The sequence below is a fragment of the Eriocheir sinensis genome, unplaced genomic scaffold, assembly GCF_024679095.1.
Source record: "Eriocheir sinensis breed Jianghai 21 unplaced genomic scaffold, ASM2467909v1 Scaffold807, whole genome shotgun sequence".
Taxonomy (NCBI): domain Eukaryota; kingdom Metazoa; phylum Arthropoda; class Malacostraca; order Decapoda; family Varunidae; genus Eriocheir; species Eriocheir sinensis.
The window spans coordinates 147501-160491 of record NW_026112173.1 but is presented as its reverse complement, the minus strand read 5'-3'; the positions used below and the strand labels follow the sequence as shown (position 1 = coordinate 160491).

The following is a 12991-nucleotide window of genomic DNA, read 5'->3' as shown; positions in this document are numbered from 1 at the left end:
GTTATCTCAGTTAGGAAACTGGCATTGTCAGGCTTGAGAGCGATCAACCTGTCTCTCAATGTCTCCAGGCGGATGAGGAAGGTGCGAATGTTTTCTCCTGTCCGCCGTTTTGCCTCTCCCAATTCTTTTCTGGAGGACCGTAAAGGTCCTGACTGTGGGAAACACACGTAGGAAGTCTTCCTTTACTTTTTCCCAATCCTGTCCACATCTAGTGATACAACCGAGGAGATGATCGCGCGCTGCTCCCAGGGCATATTGTTTGGCTAACTCAATCTTTCCGGTAGTGTCCCAATTTGCCTGTGTCCGGCTTTCAATATCCTCTATCCATTTCTTTGCTAGCTTATGGCATGGGAGGTTTGGTGCTTTGCTACTTTTTCTTATACACCACAAAAATATAAGAGTCCCTGCACTCTACTAAAATCATTCAAGGTATGACGGCTAAGTAGCGTGACAAGATCATCATGGGCAAGGGTGATCGATTTTCCATCTTCTTTTTTGGGGGGAGGGTTCTTGCCTTCGTCTGGCATTTTTAACTCTAAAGTCTTATTCCCGTAATTCCAAGAATAACTGTCTTCTCAATCGCTTTCGGATGTGGACATACACCAGTACAATACCAATATAAACCAATATAAATCGCAAGTTTCACCACAAGTTTCACCACATGTTTCACCACATGTTTCACCACATGTTTCACCACATGTTTCACCACCCCACACCTGACACCAATGTTGTAACCCGTAATCCGGGTCACACAGGGGAGACGACACACTGTTTGTACTAGTGACACTTGACTTAAAATTCTAGTACTTTAGGAGTATTTAAAGGAGTTCGTAAATGGGGTGATGAAACGGTGTCGCCTTTCTTATATGTATTTTATTCTACCTTAATACTACTTAATATTACAGAGGGTAAAAATATTGTTTAAACCAGCGACTGGCTTACTAGACTCAATGAGTCTTCAGGTTTTCTTTCACTATTGGTTACTGACGTTAACACTGGTATAATATTGAGTAAAAACTCACACAATAAAGTATCATAGAAATATAATCCTAAGTAAAACTAAGATAATAGAACACAATAGATATGTTAGATACGCTTTCCTCTATGGTAATTCTTCACTCCATACTCACAGTAGCAACGATGAATGTTCTACCCATGTTGTCTAGGGAAGGACAACTGAGTGTCCAGCAACGAACAGAGTGCTGGTTAATCTGAGGTCAAGCCTGGAGAAAATGCTTCTTATATAGGCAGACATCGCGAGGGTAATACGTCAGGCGTGTGAGTCATACATCAAACTCACACCGAGCTCATACAATAATCTACCTAACCGACATGCTTAATTCACGCGGTGACGCAGCTTTGTTTTCATAACATTTTGTTCCGCGGCTGATCGTGTATTGGCCGCGGTGATTGTGTTTTGGCTTAGAGAGATAAGCGGGTGCGTTAATGGGCAATTACAATTGTGTATAGGTTGGTAAATGAACAGTGGGGACAATCATGTGTTGGAGTCCGTGTTGTGTTTTAGCGGTCGATACCGCTGTTGTCATCGGAAAATATTGCCGGTGAAGATGATGATGACACGAGTGGTGTCGCAGCCCTCGGGGCACCACACACGCATAGTCTACAAAATATTTGTCTTGACTTATCAAGCAATGAGACTTGGTAAACCTGGATATTTGAGAAATATACTACAGGATTTTCATCTGGACACCACCATGTCACTGAGACACAGTGCAGAACAGTATAGACTCTATGAGCCCAGGGTCAACCTGGAACTGGGTTTCAGAGCATTTGAGAAGAGTGACCCGCGGCTCTTGGATCAGTTATGTGTAAGCATGGTGGTGCAGAGAGAGTGACAAGAGAAAGGGCATTGCAAGGAAGAAGGGTGGCAGGGTCTTTGAGACAAATCATGAATGGCAGAAGTGTGAGCATGGAGGTAAAGAGGGATTTGAGAAATACAATAATAGTACCAACCCTCACATATGCAAGTGAAACGAGGGCCTGGAATGAAAGTCAGAGGTCTAGAGTGCAGGCATTGGAAATGAGTTATTTGAGAAGTGCTTGTGGTGTGAGTAGAATGGATGGAATGAGTAATGAAAGTGTGTACGAACGTTTTGGAATGTGTCACGGGGGTGAAGGGAAGAAGCGTGGAGTGGTGGAAGAAGTGAAGCGACAGACTTTAAAGTGGTTTGGCCACATGGAGCGAATGAAGGAGAGTAAGATGACCAGAAGGGTGTATGTGAGTGAGATAGAGGGAGGGAATGCTAGAGGACGACCTCGAGTGAAATGGAGGGATTGGGTGCAAGAGTACGTTAGGGAGAGGGGGGAAAGATCTTTGAGAAACTTTGAGCAGGCAAGGAGGGAGTGTCTGGATAGAGATAGATGGAAACTCTGTAATGTGTGATGACTCTCATACTGGAGTGTCTGTGGGTTGTGTAAGGTTGTGTGTGGCGTCACTGGCACACTACAACGCAGCAGTGACTGGCAACAAAACACCAACAACCAAATATTACAAAAAATACCACACAAATGACAGGACTCCCATGAGCTGCACACTGTTCAATGACTGACAAAGACACCCACCTGTGTGCTGGATGATGGAGGCGTGGTTGGGGGAGTTGCTGCGCTCACCCTTGTCAAAGTTCTTCAGCTCCAAGTGGCCGTGATGGATCCACAGGTCTGGAGGCTGGACGCCAGGCTTGTTGCTCTCGCTGCAGCTGCCGCCAACACTGCAAGGAAGTGACGCATCTTACTAGCTGCTAAATACTACTGAGTGCTGCTGCTGTACCTCGCAGGGCTGTCCAGAGGGAGATGGAAGGGCACATGCAATCTTCAAAACAGGATGGATGTTAAAGGCATGAGGTTTGAGTTTAACAAAGCATATTTGAATTCATTTAAAGAAATAGCTCCCAGCCAGCACACTGCAAGCAATCACAAGTTAGAAACACATGTTAGCTGCTCCACCAAGAGACACAGATATCACAAGTAGAGGTCACTTGTTACCCTGCAACTATGTATAGCACAAAATGAAAGTCCATCATGAACATTTCCTAAGAACAAGTTTACCTTTCTTTTTCTTTCTCTAATCTTGGCAAACTTAAGTCTTTGTGGACTATGCCCTGCAGCCTTGTTCTCCATATTACAAAGTGAATAAAAAGTTCCTGCAGTCAGTGTAAAGGATTGCTGAAATGAGTCATGGGATGAAACACACCAACAAGAAACTGTCCTGCCACCTTACACAATGCTTGGCCTGGGCTCCGCCTTGACCCGCGGCAGTACAGTGTGGTGGCCAAGAAGGCCCCCAGCTGGTCATGGCTCCTGCCACGCCAGCGATCACCAGCACAATCAGGCCTCTCGCTCCACACACCAGCCTGGGGGCTCACCGATGCTCTTGTCAACAGCTTGAACACAGGAGCAGATGTATAAAATTTTTAACATTGGCTTAATCAATCAGTCAATCAATGGGGGCCTCTGCCAGCCTGCCTCACCCAAACTATGACACCATTCTTGGGGGTTCCTCTGTGCAGGTCCCCATGCAGGCACCTTCCCCATACCATGTACCTCCCAGCAGGATCCATCAACCTGCTCTAACCCAACTTTCTGGGCACACTCTTTACTAAGGATTGTGTCTTACATAAACAACCTGGAAAGCAGGGTTTACCCACATGCCCACAGAGCCAGAGGTGGCATTCACAGAGCATGCAGGTAATGGGCCTCAAGTCAGCCTCAGGGAGGGAGTGCTCCATGATGAGGGACAGTGTGGTGGGACACAACATGTGCATAACTGGGAGAACAGTGACTGATGCACCACAACACACAGCATGCAGGTAATGGGCCTCAAGTCAGCCTCAGAGAGGGAGTGCTCCATGATGAGGGACAGTATGGTGGGACACAACATGTGCATAACTGGGAGAACAGTGACTGATGCACCACAGCAATGACGGCTCCCTAAAACTAACACTTCCTTACCTGGAAGAGTCGTGAAGCTTTCCACGGAGGAGAATGGACCAAAACCTTTGACATTGTGAGAGTGCATCTTGTGCAAATACTTCCTTGAAGGCGTCAGTCCATGGACGGTGAGGGTGAGCCAGTCCCCCGTCACTTCCCCCATCACCCAGTCACCGACAGTTTGGTCCGTGGTGAGGAATATCACGTAGCCTGGAACAAACAAAATTACTCTCTCAATAATCTTTTTTTAACCGTGTACCAGTGACAGGCAAAATTTGTGGCTTTACCGTGTAGCAGCGACGGGCCTAATTTTTGCTATGATATAAGCCCCCAAAATAGATGATGCATAAACTGATCACAAATGCATTGATATATATTATAAAATGGTTTGCCTGAGTGATGATTTTCTCTCTCTCAGAAACATGATCCCTGCAGCTACTGGGTTAAGTGCTGCCCATAGCTCCAGTAGGCTCTTTGGAGGGGCCTCTTGGATGACCCCAGCCCAGTAGTGGCTCAGGCAAATTGTATTTATAGTGGCTGACAAGATGTATGGTTCTTGCTTCCTGCCTGGCCCACGCTGCCCACCACCATGACCTAAGTCACTGTTTATTTACTATATATCCAGGTCTTTTCCACGTCAGTGAAGGTGTGTTCCCTTAACTATGTAGTCTAGTACATCACTGTGGTTTGGCACACTGACTCTTTTTTATTTTTATAATTTGAAGATGCCATCCTGGTAACCCATCAGCTCACCTGTGATCCTCCCATTGTTCCGCTGCAGCGGCTGCCGGGTGAAGGTGGTGGTGGACGGCTGCCGGGTGAAGGTGGTGGTGGACGGCTGGCCAGGACGGCCGGGCCACCAGCAGGGTGTTGGAGGCCACCAGGCTATAGGGGGACTCACACCAAACCTGATGGGGACAAGTGTGTGGGAAAAAGTGTGATTTTGGCACACCAAAACTTCAAAGTTCCCCCATCATGCATTTTATATATATATATATATATATATATATATATATATATATATATATATATATATATATATATATATATATATATATATATATATATATATATATATATATATATATCCTGGTGAGTGATTCATAAGTTTCCATAGGTTACTTTAAGTTTAAGTTTAGGCCTGTAAGTCTGAGCACAGTCAAGGATCCAGATACATACTTGTTCAGTACTTGTTTGTAGTTGGTACAGGAGCAGGTTTAGGACAGATAGAGTTGCCTGAAGTTGTCATTTTCATGACAGAATATTATATTATTACCATACAGAAGAATATCTACTTTTATTCTGTTACGGTTTGGTTGCAAACCTTGGTTGCTATTATGATACATTGCCGGCCAAGTTAGTAAAGACTAGAGGAGGCTGATTTTTTACCTAGTAAAAAACATGTCAAGTTGGCAACATTAGCGCAGGAGGATATAATAATGTAGGAATCTTTTTTTTTATACTTTGAAGAGAATAAATGAATCATTGCACATGAATAGGTTGTTTTACTTTATCATCTTTGGAGCACATCATTTAACCTATGGAATATTTTACTCAGAAAAAATACAAATAAAATCAATGATTTAATCATTTGATTAAATCAATTTGATTAAATCATTGCCAACCCTGCTGTGCTGTTTCTAATACCATTATGTAAGGTTCATTTTTAAGTATTTGCAAAAGGTCAATGAAAAAATCAATATCTCAGACACTAATAATAGCTCACCCTATGAGTCATAATTTCTCTGTGCCTCATCACAGCAAGGATTCAGCTGTGCAGGATTTCCTTGAGAAGTGTTGCAGGACTGAGTGAATATTTACTGAAAGAAGAACGAAGGCTTCCAGCACTGTGGTCTCACCCTGATGGTCTTCACAGCAAACTCACACACTGTTGATGGCTTGAGGCTGTCAATGAGGCAGGTCACATCCGTGGCGTTGACGTAGCGGCTGGAGGATGAGGACGAGAAGGTGGTGCAGCTGTTGTACTGCAGGAGTCAAAGGTCAGTATTAACAGGGAGTCAGGTACAAGGACGGAGGGAAAACATAAGAAAGGTCACTGGATGAAGGACTGGCTTGTGAAATGAGACATGAATGACAGGAGGATAGGAAGGGTGTGAGGGAGTGCTTGCAGGAAAAAGAGGATGTGTAAGTGAAGGATAAGGATGTATGAGGGAGGATATGAGGTGTATAAGGACTGTTTGCAGGAAAAGAGGATGCATGAGTTATGGATAAGGATGTGTGAGGTGGACGTGAGGTGAATAAGGGAGTTTGCTGGGACGAGAGTATGAGTAAGTAATGGATAAGGATATAGAGAGGAAGATATGAGGTGAATGAGGGGCTGTTTGTAGGAGGGAGAAGGATGCAAGTTACGAATAAGGATGTGGAGAGGTGGATATGTGGTGAATAAGGGAGTGTGTGCAGGGAAACAAGAATGTGTAAGTGGTGAATAAGTTCCTTGACAATGACTAACTTTTCCACAGCTGTGTTGATGCAAGTGGCAAGTCTGTGACACAGTGCACAAAGAACATGAGATAAAACATATATTTTCCAGCTGATGACTGCCCTCCCTGAAGCAGCCCAGCAACACTACCCAAAACTGACCTCTTTTGACCTCCCATTCTTCATGCTTGTGTTTGGAACGGCATCTAGTGGCCTTTTAATTGTTGTTTAATTTGTTTACCTTGAGTTGCCTCCCTTGAAAAAAAAAAATAATAATAATAATAATAATAAATAAATAAATAAATAAATCACCTGGTTCTGGCTCAGCATGGTGTCCGCCCACTGCAGCACCACGGTGAAGGGCGTCAGCACCACGGCCTTCACCCACACCGCCGGGTCCAGCGTGGGTGCCACCACCTCCTCCTCCTCTGGCTGGGTGCGGACTTGCTGGTACACCGGTTGCCCGTCACCCACGTTGTTGAAGGCTCGCAGGCTTATCACAAACTCCATGTTGGGTTCTGAGGAGACGGAGAACTTGTTATGGACCTAATCGTAACAATACAACAATTTTTTCACGACCCTTAACCCGTCCGCTGCAATTGGCACGGATTTTGCCTTCACTGGTAGCCTGGTAACATAGTCCCAGGTCTTTCTCTCTCTGTCTGTGGTGGATAGTGGAGTGTTTCCCATGTGGTATTGGTGTGCTGGATATCCCCTCCCAAGGTGCAGGACTACACTTTTCTTCACTGAATTGTAGCCACGGACACTTTTTGTTCCATTCCTGTAGCTTGGCGAGGTCTGCTGCTAGGAAATCCGCAGTCAAGGGGTTAAACTGGGCAGAACAGATAACAAATAAGATAGACTAACAGACAACAGGTAGAATAACAGGTAGAAAGACAGATAACAGGCCACGGATAACCAATGAATAACCTGACTAACATTATGACCACCCAGGAAATATCTGAGAGTTCAGGGCAGACAGAGGAATGAGCCTGAACGATGATGAGTCTGAAAATGGCAACTCAGAATACCACCTCCTTTCCCTCAATAATTGCTCTCATGGTCCAGGGTCTTCACAATATGGAGAGCTAACTTTATGATGGTGTGTAAATACTTTTCTGTGTGTGTGTGTGTGTGTGTGTGTGTGTGTGTGTGTGTGTGTGTGTGAAATGTTAACAGATTCAATAAATGTTTAACTATGATCTACTTAACAAGATCTCTACCTTCACTTTACTTTGCTTAAATGAAAACTTGTTATGGACTCCATCATCATTTTTTTGGGGGGGTGAATGTAATGTTAACTCCAGACTCAATAAATGGTTAACTATGATATCATTTAACCCATTGACTGTGGATTTCCTACCAGAAGACCTCACCAAGCTATAGAAATGGATCAAAATGTTTCTACTAAAATTCAGTGAAGAAAAATGTAAAGTCCTGCACCTTGGGAGGGGATATCCAGCACACCAATACCACATGGGAAACACTCCACTATCCACCAGAGAGGCAGAGAAAGGTTACCAGACTAACAGTGAAGGCAAATCCGTGCCAATCGCATTTGACGGGCTAACAAAATCTTTACCTTCTCTTGGCTCAACACAAATGTAGAAGTGGCTAATTCAAAATCCCTGTCTTGTGGAGAATCACACTGCAGGTCTGCATACTACTAGGCCAGAAAATGGAGAATTAGTCACAAATGATCATCTTACACACCCAGCTTATCAATGATGTAACCGTGCTGCTTGCTGTCCACGATCTTGGAGTAGATGTCCGCCACGCCTTGGTCCCAGGCAATGGTGTAGCCGCACAGCATCACATTGTGCTGTGCGGGGGGCTGCCAGCACACCCTGATGTGGTCAGTCAGCGCCATGGCTGTAATGGACCACAAGACACTGCAGATAACACAGTGACTCCACCATCATGATCACTATGTAGGTTTTATCATGGCTTCCAAACATGAATATTTTGTACCATGAAAACAAAATTATACGAATGTATTGTACCTGTAAGTTATCCTAAATTCTATGCACAACACATATATTAGGTTTATACTGTTTGTTGGGAATTAAGAATGTAAGTGATGGATAAGGAGGTAGGAGGTAGGAGGGACAATTTGAAGGGGACAGAGGATGTAAATCACAACACTGAGGGAAACACTCACCCTTCAGACCAACTGGCTTGTCTGGGACCCTGTTTTCATGGAGGTCATTGGTGAGGTCCCCGCCAGGGTGGACTAAGTGTATGGGCAGTGCCGTTGACCGTGAGTGCTGCAAGATGGAAATGGAAAATGAAAATGAGGAGCTGTTAGCATATTCTCGACATGGAAAAACTCCACTTACATTAAAATTTACTGTTGAAATGAAATGGGAAAAGTATATTTGTCCCCTTGAATGTGCATTTCCTAGCAGAAGACCTCATCAAGCTACAGGAGTGGAACAAAAAGTGGCTGCTACAATTCAATGAAGAAAATGCAGTCCTGCACCTTGGGAGAGGATATCCAGCACACCAATACCACATGGGAAACACTCCACTATCCACCACAGAGACAGAGAAAGACATGAAACTATATATATGATACTAGGCTAACAGTGAAATCCAAACCCGTGCCAACCGCAGCGGACGGGTTAACAGACTAAGTTCCCTCCAGTGAGGTATATTCAGAGTTCCAGTCCGTGGGTTTTAGGTCACAGGGTCCACCTGGCTTGAACTATTTTTTTCAATTATTGTAAATTCCCTGTTTCTCTGGGGCTTGTGGCAATTACACTTCAGTACAATGAGTGACACTGTTGTTAACAAAAATGTAGCAGACCATTCTCGTCGTTTTATTTATTGGTAAACGAGAGGAAATAAATGACCGGTGCAAGGTTCTCCTCTTCAAAATTCTTTTCTGCATGAAATTCAGGCTGTGGAACAAGCAGAAGTGAACTCTTCAGAAAAATTCTGTTTGTATTTCAGTATTTGCTGAGTGCCTGCTTTGGGTGCATCAGTCTCGCATTTGACGGAATTCATCAAAAACATTAGGGTGTCAAGCATCTCGATAACCCCCACCCCCCCAACACAAGGGGGGCCAGGTGTTTGGGTCCACTTCCAGAATATTACGCTCCACCCTCAAATGACTGCTGCATTTTGTCTGGGGTGGTTCAAGACCTTGGGTGGATGCCTGCCGCTGTGAAAAGGGTGGTCAGGTCAGTGGTGATGGCGTTCAAGACCAGAGGTTGGGGGCGGAGCGTTACACTGGAAGCCAAAGCCAGTGTCCCCCAGAGAGATCAAACAGTGGATGCTATGAGATGCTTGATGCCCTAATGTTTTTGATAAATTCCGACAAATGCGAAACTGATGCACCAAAAGCAGGTACTCAGCAAAAACTGTAATAGAAATAGATTTTATTAAAAAGTTCAGTTTTGCTTGATTTTGCAAGGCTTTCATGCTGGTGTCCTAATTATTACAGAAAAAGCTTGAATCTTGGAGCTCATTCTCTGCTTCCAAACACCAGTGTTGCCGCAACAGTGGTGGACAGCACAGCGACATCTTTCTGCCTGGAGGTATTCCTCACAACACCGGCAAGTGTAGTGGGCCACTGCTTCCATGTCCCGTCCTGCGCCGCATATTTCTGCTCCCCGCACTGCCTGCCCAATAAGCCTAAACTAACCAAACCTAACTTGCCCTAACCTACCTAAAGAGGGGCCTTCACCCCCCTCAACCCCCCTTCTACTTGCAGCGTCAAGGCAATCCGGCAGTGTGTTGTGTGGACACTGAACACTTCATACAGCACCAAGGTGTTGGGCTGTGAGGCGGCTGACCCTCTGGAACACCCTGGCCTTGACCTCAGGGACTAGCACTTCAGCAACCCAGTCGGTACCACCACAAGACTGACCCTGACCATAACCTGACCTCACTGCCTTCCCCGGTGACCCTGACCCCACACTTTGACCTTCCACATAAACTCAGAATAACCCAAACTACCTGCCCCGTCCATGGACCCCCATAGGGCACGGAGGGTAGACGACCGGGGCTTACATATCAACGCCTACACGCCCCGCCACGGCACCGCTACAAGGCCGGGAGCACGAGGATAACAAGGGGGGGCACGTGGATAGCAAGGATAACAAGGGGCACCCTCACCAGATTCTTTCAACTCAACACTCACCGACTGCGGGGCCACTCCTACAAGCTGAGTAAACCAGACCATTGGCGAACCACAATGAAGGGAAACTGGTTTGCCATTAGAGTTATAGACCCGTGGAATAAGCTCTCAGCCCCACTATCCATTCATAGGTAAGCATTCATAGGTAAGCACGAGCACAGTCTCTTCCTCCTCTTCGTCTTCTTGGGTGTTTTTATGGGGCTAGTTAGGCTGTGGGGCCACAGCCTCTAGAGCCCCGTCAGTGGTAGTTGGTATCAGGTATTTGCTTGTCGTTCGGTCACCACGGTGGAGTTAGATTCTGTCGAGTTGCCCCGACTTCTGCAGGAAGGTTTGCGTACACTTGAGGACTTGGAAGGCAGTGTTGGGGTTGAGGGTGTCGCTGCCCAGCAGGTCCTCTAGGGTTGGCCTGTGGATGTGGAGGCTGGTCAAGACGTCCCTTCCTCTCTACCCCGCGCGAGGTAAACAAACACTGAACAGCTGATGGCTGGGATTATTGTACAACGTTGCCAGATTGTCGTACTCAGTTTCTCATATATCTCAATTTCCATCCCAAAAACTGTTTCCTGGGTCACAATAACGATATTTATTTGTAGTTATTGCTGAAATGGTTTATTATTCTTGTTTCCTGGTGATATTTATGCGGGAGAAGCTGGTAAATGTAATGCTCCGAGTACGACAATCTGGAAACGATGCTGGGATAACTTGCCTTCATCATCTCGCCCTCGTGCATGTACCGGTTTTCGACGCTTAACCATTGCCAAAACACATCAGGAATTAACGCTTTTAGTGATAACTATATCTGAGTCTCGTTATTGGGGGCCAGAGACAGGTTTTGGGTGGGAGATCGGCAAATATAACAGGCTGAGTGTAACGAGCTGGCAGCTTCACCCCCGTGTGACTCGCCAGCGATACGAAATTGTCGTACTTGGAACATTGTACTTCCCTTATATTATAGTTGTCTATCTATGATGTGTAAATTTATCTATTATTCATTTGTATTCGTCTAGTTGCTAAACTCGTGTGCTCCAGTTAAACTGTTAATTGACTCTCCTTGCTGACATCATCCCGGTAAATATAAGTGCTGCATTCAACAGACACTATTTTTCAAGCACCTTCCTCACCACAAAACTGTTCTTGTTTCCTCTAATGACTGACTCACTGACTGCTTGATTAACTGACTGACTGACTGGTTGACTAATTGACTGACTAGCTGAATGACTGCCTGACTGACTGACTGACTGAATGAATGATGGATTGACTGTCTGACAGACTGACCGATTGCCTGACAGACAAACTGGTTGACTGACTGACTGAATGAATGAATGAGATTGATCGACTGATAGAAAGTTTACGAGTGGTGGAGCGCCGAGGTGAGTTTCGACAGGGGATGCTTGCAGCCTGTGTCGATCTCAGGAAGGCGTTTGATTCAGTGCATCGATCGTGAGGCACTCTGGGATCTTCTGCGACTCCGTGGGATTCCTGCGAGGACTACTGATTTGCTGACTGGCCTGTATTCTGGGACTGAGAGTGCTGTGAAGCGTTGGAGGGGGGGGGCTTGTCCAGCTTCTTTCCCGTGAATGCGGGAGTGAGGCAGGGCTGTGACCTTGCCCCAGCGCTTTTCAACACTTATATGGACTGGGTACTGGGCAGAGTTGTGGGCCTGCGGAGCATCCATTGGCAATACCAGGGTCCTTGTTTTTGCTGATGATGCAGTAATCCTGGCGGAGTCGCTGGAGGTTTTGGTGATGGCTCTCGAGGCACTGCACGAGGCGGCGAAGCCCTTGAGACTCCAGGTCTCCTGGGCCAAGACCAAGGTACAGGTGTTTGGAGGCTTGCTGGATGACACAGTACAGTCTGTTCATGCGTGTGGCGAGGACGTTGAAATCTCGGAAAGTTTCACGTATCTTGGTAGCGTAGTTCATAACAACGGTGAGTCTGGCCAGAAAGTCTTACGGCGGATTGGTCTGGCCCACGGTGCTATGGACTCGCTCAACACGAGTATATGGCGTTGTCGATACCTGTGCAGGTGTACAAAGACGCGGATCTTCAAGTCCCTTGTGCTCCCTGTCTTACTCCATGGTTGTGAGACATGGACACTAAACGGGAACCTGGAGCGGCGGATTGATGCCTTTAGTAATAAGTGTCTACGCAGAATCATGGGATATCGCTGGAAGGACTTTGTGTCAAACAGGCGACTACTCCGTGAGGCTGATTCGACATATATTACCTGCATAGTCCGTCAACGCCAACTCCGGCTATACGGGCACGTTTTCCGGAAGCTGATCCTGCTCATCGGGTTGTCTCTGTGAGAGACAATCCTGAGTGGAGGAGGCCACGGGGACGCCCACGGAGCTCGTGGCTTAAGCAAGTCGATAGATCCTGCCGGGAGGTACTCGGGTTGGGAAGGGGGCCTGCAGGAGACTCGCCCGGAGGGAAACCCCGGGCTTGGCGTCGTAGGGT

The 12991-nt window shown here is 46.1% G+C and overlaps 1 protein-coding gene across 6 annotated transcripts in view; it reads right to left on the bottom strand.

Annotated features, from left to right (window-relative positions):
• The window catches only part of LOC126994502 (neogenin-like), a 29264-nt gene extending 18605 nt beyond the window's left edge, over positions 1-10659 (bottom strand). For 2 of the 6 annotated variants that reach the window (XR_007749219.1, XR_007749220.1), the window contains exons 1-9: positions 10535-10649; positions 8549-8654; positions 8101-8259; positions 6700-6905; positions 5675-5933; positions 4702-4856; positions 3970-4158; positions 3239-3401; positions 2584-2729 (exon numbers count right to left, since the gene is read on the bottom strand). Coding sequence is in view for 1 of the 6 variants with exons in the window: in XM_050853816.1 (XP_050709773.1) it covers positions 4846-4856; positions 5834-5933; positions 6700-6905; positions 8101-8259; positions 8549-8654; positions 10535-10576 (624 nt within the window). In the remaining 5 variants the exon portion in view is untranslated. Of the gene's footprint in view, positions 1-2583; positions 2730-3238; positions 3402-3969; positions 4159-4701; positions 4857-5056; positions 5185-5674; positions 5934-6699; positions 6906-8100; positions 8260-8548; positions 8655-10404; positions 10476-10534 lie in introns of those variants that run through there. The other 4 variants (XR_007749223.1, XM_050853816.1, XR_007749222.1 and 1 more) reach the window with 4 other exon arrangements.
• Positions 10660-12991: the final 2332 nt, after the last annotated feature.